This window comes from Fulmarus glacialis, unplaced genomic scaffold (genome assembly GCF_000690835.1).
Source record: "Fulmarus glacialis isolate BGI_N327 unplaced genomic scaffold, ASM69083v1 scaffold4857, whole genome shotgun sequence".
NCBI classification, from domain to species: domain Eukaryota; kingdom Metazoa; phylum Chordata; class Aves; order Procellariiformes; family Procellariidae; genus Fulmarus; species Fulmarus glacialis.
Genome location: NW_009221144.1, coordinates 40759 through 55005, shown reverse-complemented (window position 1 = coordinate 55005; position 14247 = coordinate 40759). Strand labels below are relative to the sequence as shown.

The window sequence follows — 14247 nt, the reverse complement described above, 5'->3', positions numbered from 1 at the left end:
TTAATTATTTTTCATTCTGTAACCTATTTAACAATTTCTGTAACTTCATGAATCTGAAAATGTCATGTATCTCTCACAAAGGAATATTTGTCTTCAGATTATTACATTTTTCCCCAAAACAAAATAGACATGGTTTTAATAGAATCGTTAATATGTCTCTTTAAATAGAGTGCTACAGGGACTCATCATGTAAACAAATGCATTAATGCCACTGTAAGTGTATACATTAAAAAATCCCGTAAGAATGTTCTATATAATAGTTTCATTCAGTACCTTTTTTTCTTCCTCTGAAGAATTGGGATTTCATCCAAATTCTAAAGGTTAAGTTGTCAATAGAACTCAAAGGGTGTTTTGTTTCCATTTGTATAACTAGTTTAATGTTTTTTAAGTCCTCAGCGTATACCAACAATGGAATCAGTCAGTTACAGGGAAGCTTAGCAGGACATTCTTAAAGTTCTCTTCACAGTAGCGAATAATGCTGAAACTAATTCAGGAAAAGAGCAACTCTTTTCACCAAATAAATTATTTTAATTAGTACTTAGCATAGGATAATAAATATTCAAATAGTTATGTAATATTCCAGCTTCAAGATTAGCAATTACGATGAACATGCAGTAGGAGAACAAAGTCCATGGTTCAATCAGTTTAATAATTACATTGTGTCTCCTTGTTAAAGCTTCATGAAATTTTCATGAAACGTTATCAGTGTCTGAAAAAGCAAGTGCCATGAATTTTATTAGCTAAACCTGCAGGCTGAAATACTGTAGACAGTCACCTGAACCTACTATAGTAATGAATATTGAACTACGGAATGTTAGTTATTAATTTCTGCACTTTCAAAGGAGAAGTGATTGAGAGATTCTGGGTTTTGTATGTGTTTGTGTGCTTTTAGTGATACAATGCAAGATAAAATCCTATTCTTTCCAACTGTTGAGAGGAACGGTATAAATGAAATCAATAGCGTGCAGCTTTAAGCTCTTCCGCCTAATAGGTATTTTCTCTTCGTAGGGATATACTGTGTGCATCATCTTTTGCAAAATATTATTAACATTTTGGTTTTGAATGAGGCAAACTTTTTTGCTTTCCTGATTAACAGTGAATAATGTCAGCAGATAATTAAAATGCTGAAGCTAGAAAATAATGCTTAACAGCTGTTCTTGCTGCCTACCACCAGTTGTTTCAAGGATATCAATAGGGGCCACCCGGAGTGCTCTGCAGCAGCTGTAAACGTGGGCTGGCTACACTAGCTTACTCTTAAGTGCCAGTGCGTGTTTTGAGAGTGCCCTAAGAATAGGCAAATGTCTTCCATTTAAGAGAGGGAAGTTTTAAAAGTTCTTCATACTAAAAATATAGTAAAGCATGTGTTCGTTGATGTCTATTTCTGGTATAAAATGAAAATATCGCTGTAGATTTCCATTAATCTTTCCTGTTCTTCCCTCCTCTGTCAGAAATCACTAGACACAACTGAATATGAAATAGACTGAAACTAACCCAGCCATCTCACAGTTGAAGCTGAAAGGGTTGGCCTGGCCCTGCCCTCGTATTGCCAAACCTTCTTCTCAGTTTTGTTTTGGCTAGCAGTCATGGGGCTGCAGGGTCAGTCAGATCAATCTGTTAATCTAGCTGAAATAATCAGCAAGGTTTGTTTCCTTAGGTTCAACAAGTCGACTAAGGTGTTCATTCGTTTCACCTCGCCACGGCATGGCTATTGGGACTGGCACAAAGGAAATGGTGAGAGCGTGCCATGCCCGGTAGGCCACCCCTTTCAGCAGTGCTGTGGCCATGAAACCACAGAGATGTTCTGTTAGCCAAGCGTAGGCTACCTGCTTGTGGCTTTTTAATGCAATCTACCAGGATTGAATTGTGACCTTAAACGGCCGCATGTATTGTTTGTGATTTAGAACCACAGAAAAATAGAGCAGACTTTAAATCTGGTTTTTGTTTTATTTGCAACAGCCCAAGCGTCCCATGGTCTGCCCCAGAGGCTTGGAAACATCTAGAACCATCAATATGTTAGTCAAGTCAAGTGCTAAATAGCAGGGAACACACTGCAACTGACTGATTTTCCTGCTTCAAAGTATTGTCCCATGAAAGGAGAATCTTACCATTTGTCAAGGTTTTTTTGTCAATTTACCAGCACTCTGTACCACGTGCCTGCAGCATGGCCCTGGACATAGGCCAGTGCCAGATAAATACTCTGTGTCTGTACTTAGCCAACCATACATACACCAATAGTCTTAACTCATCCTGTCTAGGTTCTTCTGTAGTACCATCGCTACTTTTTACAAGAACTCATTATTTCTCACTTACCTTCTTAGATGAGATGGAACCCATCTAAAAATAAATGTACATTCCACTTGTGTATATGAGAAAGAAGGTAATAGCATTCTTCTTTGAGTACCTGGAAGAGAACCAGACCTATCAACTTTTCTTTATATGATGTTGGAAAATGTCAGGCTAATGGAAATACTTGATATGCAGATAGTATTCATTTTTAATGTGGTTGTTACAGGTGATAAAGCTACAAGAGAAAGGACCTGGTAAGTGTTGTCTGTGGGGAATGCCATTTTTACCCATTATTTGCTAAAAATATTTTTGTGAATTGTTGTGTCTTTACAAGACAGCCTATAGAAAGGGTCTACTCCTTCATCTTCTGTTCATCTATTTTAGCGCTCGCTGTATGGAAATGGATTTTTGTCTCCATTTAACTGCATGAAACGGTGTATGTGTTTGAGAGAAAGAACTCCCCAACCTACACTAACCCTTCCCGCCCCGCCCCGTGATTTCTAAATATGCCAGGCACTCTCAGTGATAGCTGAAATCACTGGATGCTGTGTTTTGGACACAAAAGCGATACCTATTTTGTAAGGTCAGGGCCTAGATGTTTCAAAGTGCTCCCTGAAATAACTGGATACTTCTAGGTACGTTGCACTCCTGATCTGTAAAATGGGGACAGCCTTGCAAAACTGAATGGAAATCTCTGAAGTTGCACTGTGATGATTTACTCATTATCTTTTAAAGACAATTTATGACATCTGTCACTAAAACGGAGTTTGAGAATTTTGTGGTAAATATGGGATAAAGCTGCATGCTAGATAAAATACTTAATAGCACGTCAGTAACTGAGCCTTTGACTAGTCAAACGCACTTAGTAAAGCAGGCACTCTCTGGAAAAATAGTGTGTGATGATATAATTAACAATGGTATCACAATGCACAGCCGTGAGAGGACCAAAAGAAGCTAACACTGAGTATGTTAGTTTGGTTCACTGAATTAAACTTTTCACATTCCTTTTTTTGTGTGTGTAATGTAAACATAAGCTAAAAGAAAAGACTAAGGCAACTGCAAACCTAGTGAAATTGATGCTTTGTCTGCACAGTCTGGCATGTAAACTGTCTATGCCAATAAAGATTTTTCTCCAAACGTGTTCTGTGTGGGCTCATGCCAGAGTGAAGCTCATTGTCTTTAACAAGATGTGGTTCAGATCATAATTTAACTCAGTTCCATTTCCACTTAAGTTTGCATTTAACAGAGCTGTGAACAAGTGACAAGCCATAAAAATTGTCCTACCCTGCTGAAATTATTGCATGATCTTCAAGCTTTACATTTTTAAGAGAAGTGACTGTCTCTTGCGTGTTTTGAAGATAGTTCCCACGTTGTGGGGACTGTTGCAGTCTACTTAATGAGTTATAGTTATCAAATGCACAGGTGGGTGCATGATGTTAGGACATGGTGCTGTAGTTTCTGTAAAGCCTTTTCATGTTGTGATGAGAGGCAGAACTTGGTTCTTGAAATTCTCCAGTCTGTGGTGAGAGAGGGGGAAAAGAAGCATGGCAAAGGAAGAATCCAACTGCATGCTACAGAGAGAACAGTATTCTCATACAGTTATTGAACCACGTCCTGCCCTTCTTTTGTGCCTATAATGGCCGTGGAGAAGACAGAATATCTGCAAAGAAATATAAAATGTTGGTATATATAAATTACAATATATCCAATACTAAAGGTTCATCTTTTGAAACTAAGGCTACCTGAAGTTGAGGATTAATTAACCCATTAGTATTTTCTTAACAATTAAGAAGAGTGCTTAATGGAGGATTCTTACAGAGAAGCATTCACAAATTCTCTTTTAATATTCCAAGGGAGCACATAGCATATGTACAGTTTTCTTACTAGAGACAATCTAAAATATTTCGCTCTTACTTTTTTTAGTGAACAATAAATTCTTCCCCCTTTCAGGATTAGAAAGATGACAGCAATAACTGAAGTGCATCCCCAAGTCTGCAGAACCAGCAGGTGTTGGTATAAGGTGACCTTGGTAAGACGCGGGGCAGGCATGGTGCTGAGGGCGATAGGCTGCGTATGGTCTGGTGAGGAAGAATTTTGCTAATTGTTGTGGCACCCCCCAGCCAGTCCTTCCACTGGTTCCAACAGCTGCCATAAGCTGCTGTAGAATATTGCTTAATTATAGAATTTCCTTGATCCTCTTCATCCCCTTCAGAGATTCCTGGCCCCACCCTTGCTCAAACTATCCACCTTAAGGCAAGGCATTCATGGTGCTATTCAGCGGCACCGCTGCTGCTGTGATCCTTGAGGAGCTGTTGGTGTTTCCCTAGCGAACAGGGGGTTTGGAGGTTTCTAAACACACTGATAAATGTAACTGCTGTTCGTAAGCATTTAAAAATACTCATTTGTGAGTTAATTTTTTGCCCAAAACAGTATTTTTATTTTTCTGTACACAGTGGGTCTCACCCTTCTCCTGTTGAAGTTTCCTAGGAATAGACACTAGGCCTGGAAATCATTTTGAAGTGTGTGAGGGGAATGAGATCAAAGGTTTTCATAAGAAAAAAAGGATATTTTTATATGCACAGTAATTTTTTTCATCCTAATTGTTATACAGGACTAAGTACTTGTGCACATTTTTTTCCATTTACCTTAGAGGGGTAAAATCATGCTTCTGAAAGTCACTTCATGTGATTTTGCAGGGGTGAATTGGAATCTTGTGACTTACTTTTTTTTTAATAAATTAAGACTGTACTAAGCAGACTTTATTTCTTTAGATTCTAGTGATGGTTTTTGAATTCTCTGTTCAATGACAAAGAATGTTGGTTCTGTGGTCTTTTCTTTCATGCTTATTCACTTGCATGATGTTAAAGATCCAGTATATAGTGAAGGACCTTCACGGCCCTTACCCTTTTTTTCTTAAGCACAATACGATAGTGTATTGTCTGTATATACACACACAAATTCCATTAATTTCTGTGGGAATTGGACACATGCACGTAGGGTAATTGTTTCTAAAGCTAAAAATAATTTCCATTCAATTCATATCTTAAGTTTTGCTCACCTGTGACTGCAAGACATAAAGGTCACTTCAAAAAGAATAATAGAGCTAAGATTTTTAAGAAGTTGATGATACTAGACTTTTACAGATGAACAAGATTCTGTGAGACTAGTGAAGCAGTTCTCAAGAATTATGTTTTAGAATATTATGACTTCACACTCCAGTTGAGTTCATTTAGCATTTGAAAATCTAAAAGTACTATGTAGTTTAACTGATAGAATGGTTAGACTGGCTTTTCAAAATGTTGATTCCATCTACGTTACCATGAAAAATCAGTGAGTTAATTTCGGTACCTTTAAACTTTCTTTTTTAATGCTATATAACTCCACCTGACAAGGAAGAACTGTGACATGAAAAAATGGCAAGGCTTAAAATAAATTTCACTTGAAGTGAAGAGCAGGTGGAAAAATAGCTTTTACAATATCTTTAACAATGCCATATTTAGAAAAAAGGCTATAAAATTTATACTGCATGAAGCCTGGAAGAAGCATTTTTTGAAATATTCAACATCTGGTAAAAACCAGGGAGTAGAAAGAGAATTTCTTGTAAATAGCTTTTATGTCAAAACTGTTTTGGAGCTAGAAACTTATTTACATATCTGATGTGTCTAACAGTAAGTGAAAACCAAACCAGACTCTTCCAAACTCATTATCTGTGAGCATCCTGAATTAACTGTTCCCCAACTTGCTCAAATAGAACAAAGATTGTGAAAAGCTAGCCAGAGTTTATAGTCCAAGAAAAAGGATCTTCGTTCTGACCACTGAGGATATAAGATGTACACTGCTTTTTTTTTAACCTTTCTGAAGTAACTCAGCAAGAAGCTGAGATTTTTGTTTGTTTGTTTATTTCTGCTTCCTAGTAAGGGTATTTCCTTTCTCTCCAATCTACAGCACAGCTCACCAAATTCCCACATCTGTTTGGCTGTTTCCCTTTTAGTACATCCGATCTTTAAAACAATCTGCAGTAAATGCTGTCTAAAGCTGATTTTGTGCAGTTGTGAAGTCAAACCCTAGTTGAAAGGGACTAGAGTGTGAAATAAGTTTAAAAGTAGAGAAAAGGAGAAGATATTTAAGAATATTTAAGAATTTTGAGAGACCTCACAAGACAAAGCCTTATAGGATGTTTCTTTCAATGGAAGGAGTCGCAAAAAAAAACCCCCAAAACCTAGCACCTTGTCTGCTTGAGACAAACTGTTTGGAGAGAGAGAGAGATCAATCCGAAGCTAGATAAGCAAAGGACATGGAGAGTGGAATTAAATTATAAAGTATTGTGAAATTGGCTGGGTCAATGAGAAGTCATTTTGAACTGAACCTGGAATAACAGAAAACCAGTGAACTGTGTGCAGACGGGACTGATGTGGTAAAAGATACTGTTGTATAAAAGGTACTGGGCAAGATGAAAACAAGCTACTCTATTTGAATACTCTTCTGTAGGAGAGGAAATGAGGGACTGTCTCAGCGGTGGCTTACTGTCTGCCCTCAGGCAGTTGACAAGTTTTTTTAGAGATGCATGAATGTATCAGGGCTGATGTGTACAGTAAACAACTGGCATTTATTGTTTAGTGCAAATGAAGATACGGCTACTAGGTACCACCATAATTAATGAGTATGCTAATGCACATTATTTCTCAGTAGGTGTATGCAGGATGAAGTCTTGATTTGTTCTTGATACTCACTTTTTTTTTTTTAATGTGAAGGTACTGTATTATTCTTTTCCCAGATCAATAGTTGTTGAATATTTGAATTAGACTCAAGTTTTAAAATAAATTTAATTTAGAAAATAATTTGAAAGAGTTCAGTCTTGATTCTTTTTTGCACAGAAATGGGTTTATGTGCGTTCAGGAGCACATACAAACACACTTCTATTTAGCAATTGCCCGTTGTGTTGTGAGGTTAGTCCTCTAAGCTCCTTTTGGGCAGGGTGTGAGTGCCTAAAGATCTGAGGGGCGCAGTATCCTGAACAGGCCCTGGCTTGTCTCGCAAAGAAAACGACAACACTAATAGTAATAGTACAGGATCCCTTCATCTCTGCCCTAAGTCATCTTATTAGATTGTAACAGGCAGTTGCTGAAAAATAGGTGAGAGGACTTTGCATGTTTAAAGGTAAGCAAATGCAATTGCTTGAGCCTACAGTTACCCCCCCTACTCAGGGTTCTTTTTAACCCACTTAATTTTGTGAATCTGGATTATAGTGCAGCCCCACAAAACTGTAGTGTAACTGAAGGAGGGAGGCATGAATTGGAGGTTTGTGCCAACCCTTAAAGTTGTGCTAAATTGATCCAATATATTAATAATTATTTTGATTAGGTCTATTTTTAATCTGGATCACTTTGCTGATTGGAGTTGCTGTCCACAGCCTAAACCAGTTGTGCCAACTGAACTGAGGAGGTAGCAGAAGATGGGAATGAGCAAGGTGCAGAACTGACATTGTGTTTGGCCTCACGAAGTGTAGTGCAAAACAGGTGATAACTTTAAACTCCACTGAATCTTTTATGTTTTGAAGGGGTGAATGCTTAGCACCCTTGTGAGTTAGGCCCCTACATGAAAATGAACATGAACTTTTCTTTGTTATTTCCGCTAGTTGTCTTCAAGCTGTGCTGGGGCCGTGCCGAGCCAGTGGTCACAGTGCAGGTGGGCTGCTCCTGTGGGTCGTGGTGGGTCATGGTCTCTCAATCCTGGGCTAGCTGACTTGCGATACTAATGGTTGCTTTCATCAGGATCAGAAAGGGCCAAAATTACTAGCTCCTACTCAGGGGAGAAAACCCACCTTCTCTAGTGAGAGGGAGCCCTGCTTGAGAGCCTGGCTGAGGCCACGGGCAGGGCAGGAGAGGAGAAGCTGTTCCTGTGGTTACTGGGAGCATCTCTGGTTTGTGTCAAGAGATTGTTTTATACCAGTATGTTTTAAAGTAAGTTTCTAAGGCACTGAAGGCTAATACACAATTTCTCTTTTGCTGCTAGATCCTTCATGATAGTGGTTACTGAAATACTGTGTGGCTTGGCTCTGGCTGTAGTTTTACCAGAAACTGCTCTGCAGTACTGTGAGCAACCTCACATAGTAGACTGGGATGTTGTGGCCCCAAGGTAATTTTCTTAAATTTAAAAAATCTTCCATTTGTATAAAAGTATATATCTGCCACATCACGCAGTATGAAAGCATTGTGAGTGGACTCCTACTTGAGACAAGCTTCCTTTTCGTCCCCTTTTTGTTTACAGGGAACAGAGGGACAGAGGGAAAAAGTTGGGCAATGATTTGGCTCTGCTTTCAGAGAAGTAAACAGATTTCCCAATGTTTAGCAATGGTGGTGTAGCCGGAAGCGGGTGACTGGACGCGCTCCAGCCCAGCGTGAGCTGTCGCCCTGTTTGGAGCAGTTCATGAGTCAGAACATGAGGGCTGTTGGCGCTGATGAGTCATCAGCGCCCCACTTGCCCTGCAGCAGCTTTACTTTTATGTGGCTCCGTCGCAAAATCCACTCTCTCAGTCCCTATGACAAAGCCCTGATAAAGGACCCCGTACAAGTACTACAGTGTTAGCCAAACTCTAAGCTTGTGTTATTTCAGGTAAGAGTGCACTTACAGAATAATGTGTTTCAAATCAGTTCTTTCTCCTCAATTCCCCTTAAACCTTTTCTGAATTTCCTAATACTAGGGGGGAAAAAAAAGATCTGAAAATAGAAACCCACTGAGATACATTTGTTGTTGGAGTTAGTACAAGCAGAAAGAGAATTAGTATACTTCATGCTGCTGCTTGCTAATTTAAACTAACTGAGCTGTCTTGGCAAGGCTGCAGTGGAAGTCAGGGATTAGAGCCTAGCAGTTAAAAAATGCAGTACACAGCAGTAGCCCAAATTCTGAAGACCATTGACATGTCAAAGTGGGAAGCAGACACTCAAACAGGAAGCATTTAACAAAAGCCTAAGGTACAACAGGTGGAACAGAATCAGAGAGTCCTAGTGAAATACTGAGCTTTTTAGATCCTAGCTTTGCTTTAATTTACTTCTGATGAGGGGCCACCATTAGGATACAATTCACTACTTACTAAGCTTGGGCATCGGAGGACTTCAGGGTGTGAATGCTGTGATTTGGGTGGCTTGGGGGCAGCGTTTACAATAGCATCTTCTGTGTCATACTTAACAGGTGCTTGGTGTATCTCATTTGAGTTGTAAATATTTAACTTGCCCTGGTTTCAGTGGGAACAGTATTAGCCCCCAGCTAAGTATTCTTGAAAATCTTATTTTCAAAACTTCTTGTTTGCTTATGAAGACTCCCCCCATCAGTCTCATCTGTGATGCAGAAATAGAAGTTAAAATGAATGTCTCTTCTTTCCTACCCTGCTTATTTATGAATGAAGTCCTTGTTGAGAAATGGTCTGCTCTGATACTAGGATTGATAATAAGAAGAAATGCAAAGATTGCTTCTGAAAAACTTGAAAGTGAGAATTTGAATATGTATTTTGGGGCTACTTTGTCATGTGTTTGAATATTCCTCAAATAAGAATCTTAGAAAATCAAGTCTTAAAAGTTTGTTAGTTTCTACATAGCAGTTCTCTCTACTTTGTAGTGAAGCTTCAATATTATAGATTAGGCAAGATATCTTTAAAGTTTGGGGCTCCTCCTCTTTGGATTCATACACATGTAATGGAGACACTTACCTTCAAAATTCATAGCAAAGAACAGTTTCACTAATTCTCTCCCAAACTCTTAGGCTGTCTCTTTGGATAATGTGTGTAGATGATGAACAGAAAATAGCATGCAATAAAAGACGTAATAATAGCTATATAATAATAGTAGACTATAATAAAAGAGCAAATAATTAGAGCACTCATAAAATTAGTCCTTTTCAGAATTGTTCTGACATTGAGTTTCAGCTTCATCTTTGGTTGAGCAATCAGTATAGTAATACTCGTTACAGAAAGTGTATTTAAATGTGATCAGCACTTTTTATTCATACAGATTTTTAAACAAAAATCATGTTATTGTTCCATCTCCTATTTTCCTCTCCCCTTGCCTTTTGGGGGAAAAGGAAAGTAAAAATGACAAGGGAAATTGAAAAATATTATTTACATAACTTTGGAGCTATTTTATGAAAAACTTTGGAAAATGAAAATATTATTATAATTTGCAGAAAATTACGCAAAAATTAAAAGCATAAACTAGCAATTACAGAAAAATACTTTTTTCTTAAGGGAAGGTCTTGCAACTTACAGAAACAGAATATAGCTCTTAGGACTGAATGAAAGAAAGGTGTTTTTGTGGTATTTATTAAGTATTAATTTAGACAGATTTTGTTTAACAGGTTATCTTTCTGTATAGATGCTGTTGTACCAGAATTAAATGTGTAAAGTGATTTGTAACAATATAATTCCACTGATAAAGCGGGTAAACCTAGCATACAAGTCAGTGCCTTAGGGAACACTTAGACCAGGGGTTTAACACAGTGATACCTAATTGTCTCAGTGATCCTGAAAGTTAAATGCTTAATCTTTGCCCAGTACCAATGTAAAGCTCAGATGTTGGGAGAAGTAAAAATTTTACCGTCTTCAAGTGGATCACCCACGTACTACAGTTTAGCAATGGAGGCAAGATTTCTAGCCTATTTTACTTGCCTTTGTCTGAAGCTTTGTCTTCTGTCTCATTGTTGTAGGCTATGTGATGTATGCCAGAAAAAAAAATCCTTCTGGTTTTAGTAGTTCTGGAAATAATAAAACAAGGAACAGATGGATTGATACAATCCCAGATAAGGATATTTAGGGGTTCTCTCCATAGTGTTTTTCTTTCTTGTGTACAGATACACATTTCAGAGCTGAATAAATGTTCTTCCTTACAATGAAATTTCACATGTATGAGCGAAATGATTTTTTTCCAGGGTTGAAATAAACAATGGTAAAAGGGTGTGGTTTCACAATCAGAAATGCTGCTCCTGCGCCGCTAAGGCTCTGAATTGCCTCTCCCTTTCTCATGGCGACCATACAGCTGGTTGAGAGTCCAGCAAAAGCAGAATCAGCGAAACAGAAAAGAATAAGAAATTAGTATTAGCCATAAGGGTTTGCTTAGCCTGATCTGGCAGACTGCACAACTGCGGGATCACTACTATCAGCCCAAGAAAAGGGATGAGAAAACATGGCTGGGGACATGGGACTTTCCCTCTCAGCAGCAGCATGGACTTGGGTTGTCCTCAGCCCGTCATGAGATCGCAGCTTCGGTTAGACTTACTCTGACATTGGACTGGATCATACTTTTAAAAAAAACCCCAGTCCTATGGACAGTCCAGAGCTAAGTGCTACTCTTATGCCTGCTCATTGTGACTGAATCTGATCTGGCTGCTCAATACAGTGTGCATTACTGAACGATTGTAACAGGGTTATGAATGGGAGCCAGCTCTCATTTGGTGATTGTAGACTGGTAACTGCCTTTGCATTGATTTTGGTAATGAAGGTCCTGAATTTTAGGACAGCATTCTGCATTTTAGTGTTTGAAATCCACCTGTAATGTTTAACGTTTTACCCACTGGCCTTTAAGGAAAGAGGGGCTGTTCTGCATTGAATTTTGTCAGTTTTGATACCCAGGAGGCTGTAAGAATCTGAAAAAGGCTAATTTCTGTCACTGCTACATTTTCTTTTGTTCTCCTGTATAAATAAAAAGATACTGGGCCAAAATCTGTTATCCCAGTATAAATCCAATACATTTCAAGTGGAATGAACTCGTACCTGTTTCTGCAAAGGTTTAACATAACCTTTTCCGATACCTATGTAGAAATAAAGGGGAGGTATTTACATAAACAATGGAAATCGGGGTGGAGAGGCTTCTCTGGCCTGACACCAAGCCCTTTATTTTAGAATCTTCGTGCTAATTTTAGGGAATTGTTGGGTTTTCAATTCTACTATCTTAAGTTGTTAAATAAGCATTGTCTAATGTTTAACAGGCTTTTCTTTAATAACTGGATAAAACCAAATCAGTTTAGTGGTCATAGTAATAAATTCTAGTAACAACCAGCCATTACTTAGTCTTGAATCATAATATCAATGCCATATTTGAGGGTTCTGTTTCAGACACTCTGTCTGCATGTTTTTTAATGAAGAAGATATGTTCGTACACTGCCAGGATGGCATCAAGAAGTGCAAGCAAGGCCACTTGTGGATCCTGGCTATGGCTGCTGAGAAGTTATCATGTTTACACAGAAAATTCCTGTGGTTTGTTTTGTTTTGTTTTGTTTTAAATGCAGTTGGATTCTTTAAGATCTATGATCCTTACCTTCTTTGATCAATTTTTCAGTTCTTCGGTAAACTAAGAAGCTTTGCTAAATGTTTGTCATTGTCCTGCTTCTCACATGTGTAATTAAAGTACAGATTGTTTTCTCTGTAAAAAGGATAAAAGAGATTTTGAACAAAAGCAGTATTAGTTTTCAGCTACAGTTTCATGACTGGTTGCTTTGCATAGCAATTTGCAGAACACTTTTATCTTTTCTTTTGAGGACTTTTATGTGAGAAGAGGCTTTATGAATTTATTAAAACAATTGAATATTTTTAATTTGCAACTCTTATTTCAAATGAAGAAGGAGAAAATCTGCAAGGCAATAAGGATACATCCTAGAAAGATATTAACTTAGAAAATACTTCCTTGTTGATTGATTCTAAATTATGTGTTTCTTCATGTTTTGTGCTGGCTTAATGCTGACTGCCTCACTATGTCGATTACTAGGAAAAGGCATACTTCAGGGAAGGCAAATGGCAGAGCTCTTCCTCGTAATCCTTTGTAGGCAGGACATTTTAAGTGGGCATATTTTAAAAAAAAAACAAGAAAGGGATGGAGAATTGTCGCAGGCACATTGTGATAAAGCTCCTTTACAGAAAGAATTATAGCTCATTTCATCCTAATTTGGTGATCAGAAACCAAGTGTTTCAACAGGGAGTGTTATGCCAAATGTGTTTCTAAAAGAGTAACTATTGCTTGACTCTCTGGCTTCTAAAGTATATTGAGGATAATGTTACCATAGTACTGTTCTTAAGTTTTTTTTTCCAAAGTCATTATTTGGACAAGATTTTGCTGAGCTGATGATGATGTTTACTGTCAGCACTGTATAAACTGTATTGCTGAAGAATATTTTTAATTACTTCTGTTACCTAAACCCTATATGATTTAAATTTTTTTACAGTTTAAATAAAGTAAACCAAATGACCCTGTATTAAAAGTGCAAGACAAAAAAATTCATAGTTACTGTAATAGACTGCCAAGTGCAACCAAGCATTCCGGCTACCATACTCTTTCCTAAGTATCTCCAATGCTGTGAATCTGTGCAAAATTAAAAGGGTATGACCCACTTTCCATTGGCATCTGTAGCAAAACTTCTGGTGAATCCAGTGTTTCAGGATCAAGGCCTAAATGACAAATTCCATATTTTGATTAACATCTACTTTCACTACTTGCTGACCTATTTTGCAAAGAATAGGAGATTATTTTTGCTTTTCTCTACACTGCATTTTGCAAAGTAATGACAGCATTGAGATATTTAGGTATAAAATATTTCGAGTTTAAAGCTAATACCTTTCAATGCTTACATGTAACTAAACATCAAATGCAAAAAAGAAGGTAATAAGGAAGAAACACTGCGACAACCAATGTGTGCTCCAGTGGTTCGCAAACTTCAGTTTTACGAGTTTCCTGGTCATCTGAGTTTCTTGGGCAGGTTTCTTAATTCCATTTTTCCCAGAAGATAAAGGCCGTTTCTCTTGAATGCATCCCTGAACATGATATTTCAGAACCTCTTGAAGATGCCTCTTCAAGATTAGAAAAGTGGAGCTCTTAGCTGAGCATACAATGATAGACTCATAGAATGGTTTGGGTTAGAAGGGACCTTCAAAGGCCATCTAGTCCAACCCCCCTGCCATGGGCAGGGACATCTTCAGCTAGATCA

The 14247-nt window shown here is 38.0% G+C and overlaps 1 protein-coding gene across 1 annotated transcript in view; it reads left to right on the top strand.

Annotated features, from left to right (window-relative positions):
• The first annotated feature begins 1583 nt into the window (after nucleotides 1–1583).
• The window catches only part of WWTR1 (WW domain containing transcription regulator 1), a 48486-nt gene continuing 35822 nt past the window's right edge, over nucleotides 1584–14247 (top strand). Inside the window, exon 1 of the mRNA XM_009580974.1 lies at nucleotides 1584–1751. Within this exon, the coding sequence (XP_009579269.1) occupies nucleotides 1584–1751 (168 nt within the window). The remainder of the gene's footprint in view (nucleotides 1752–14247) is intronic.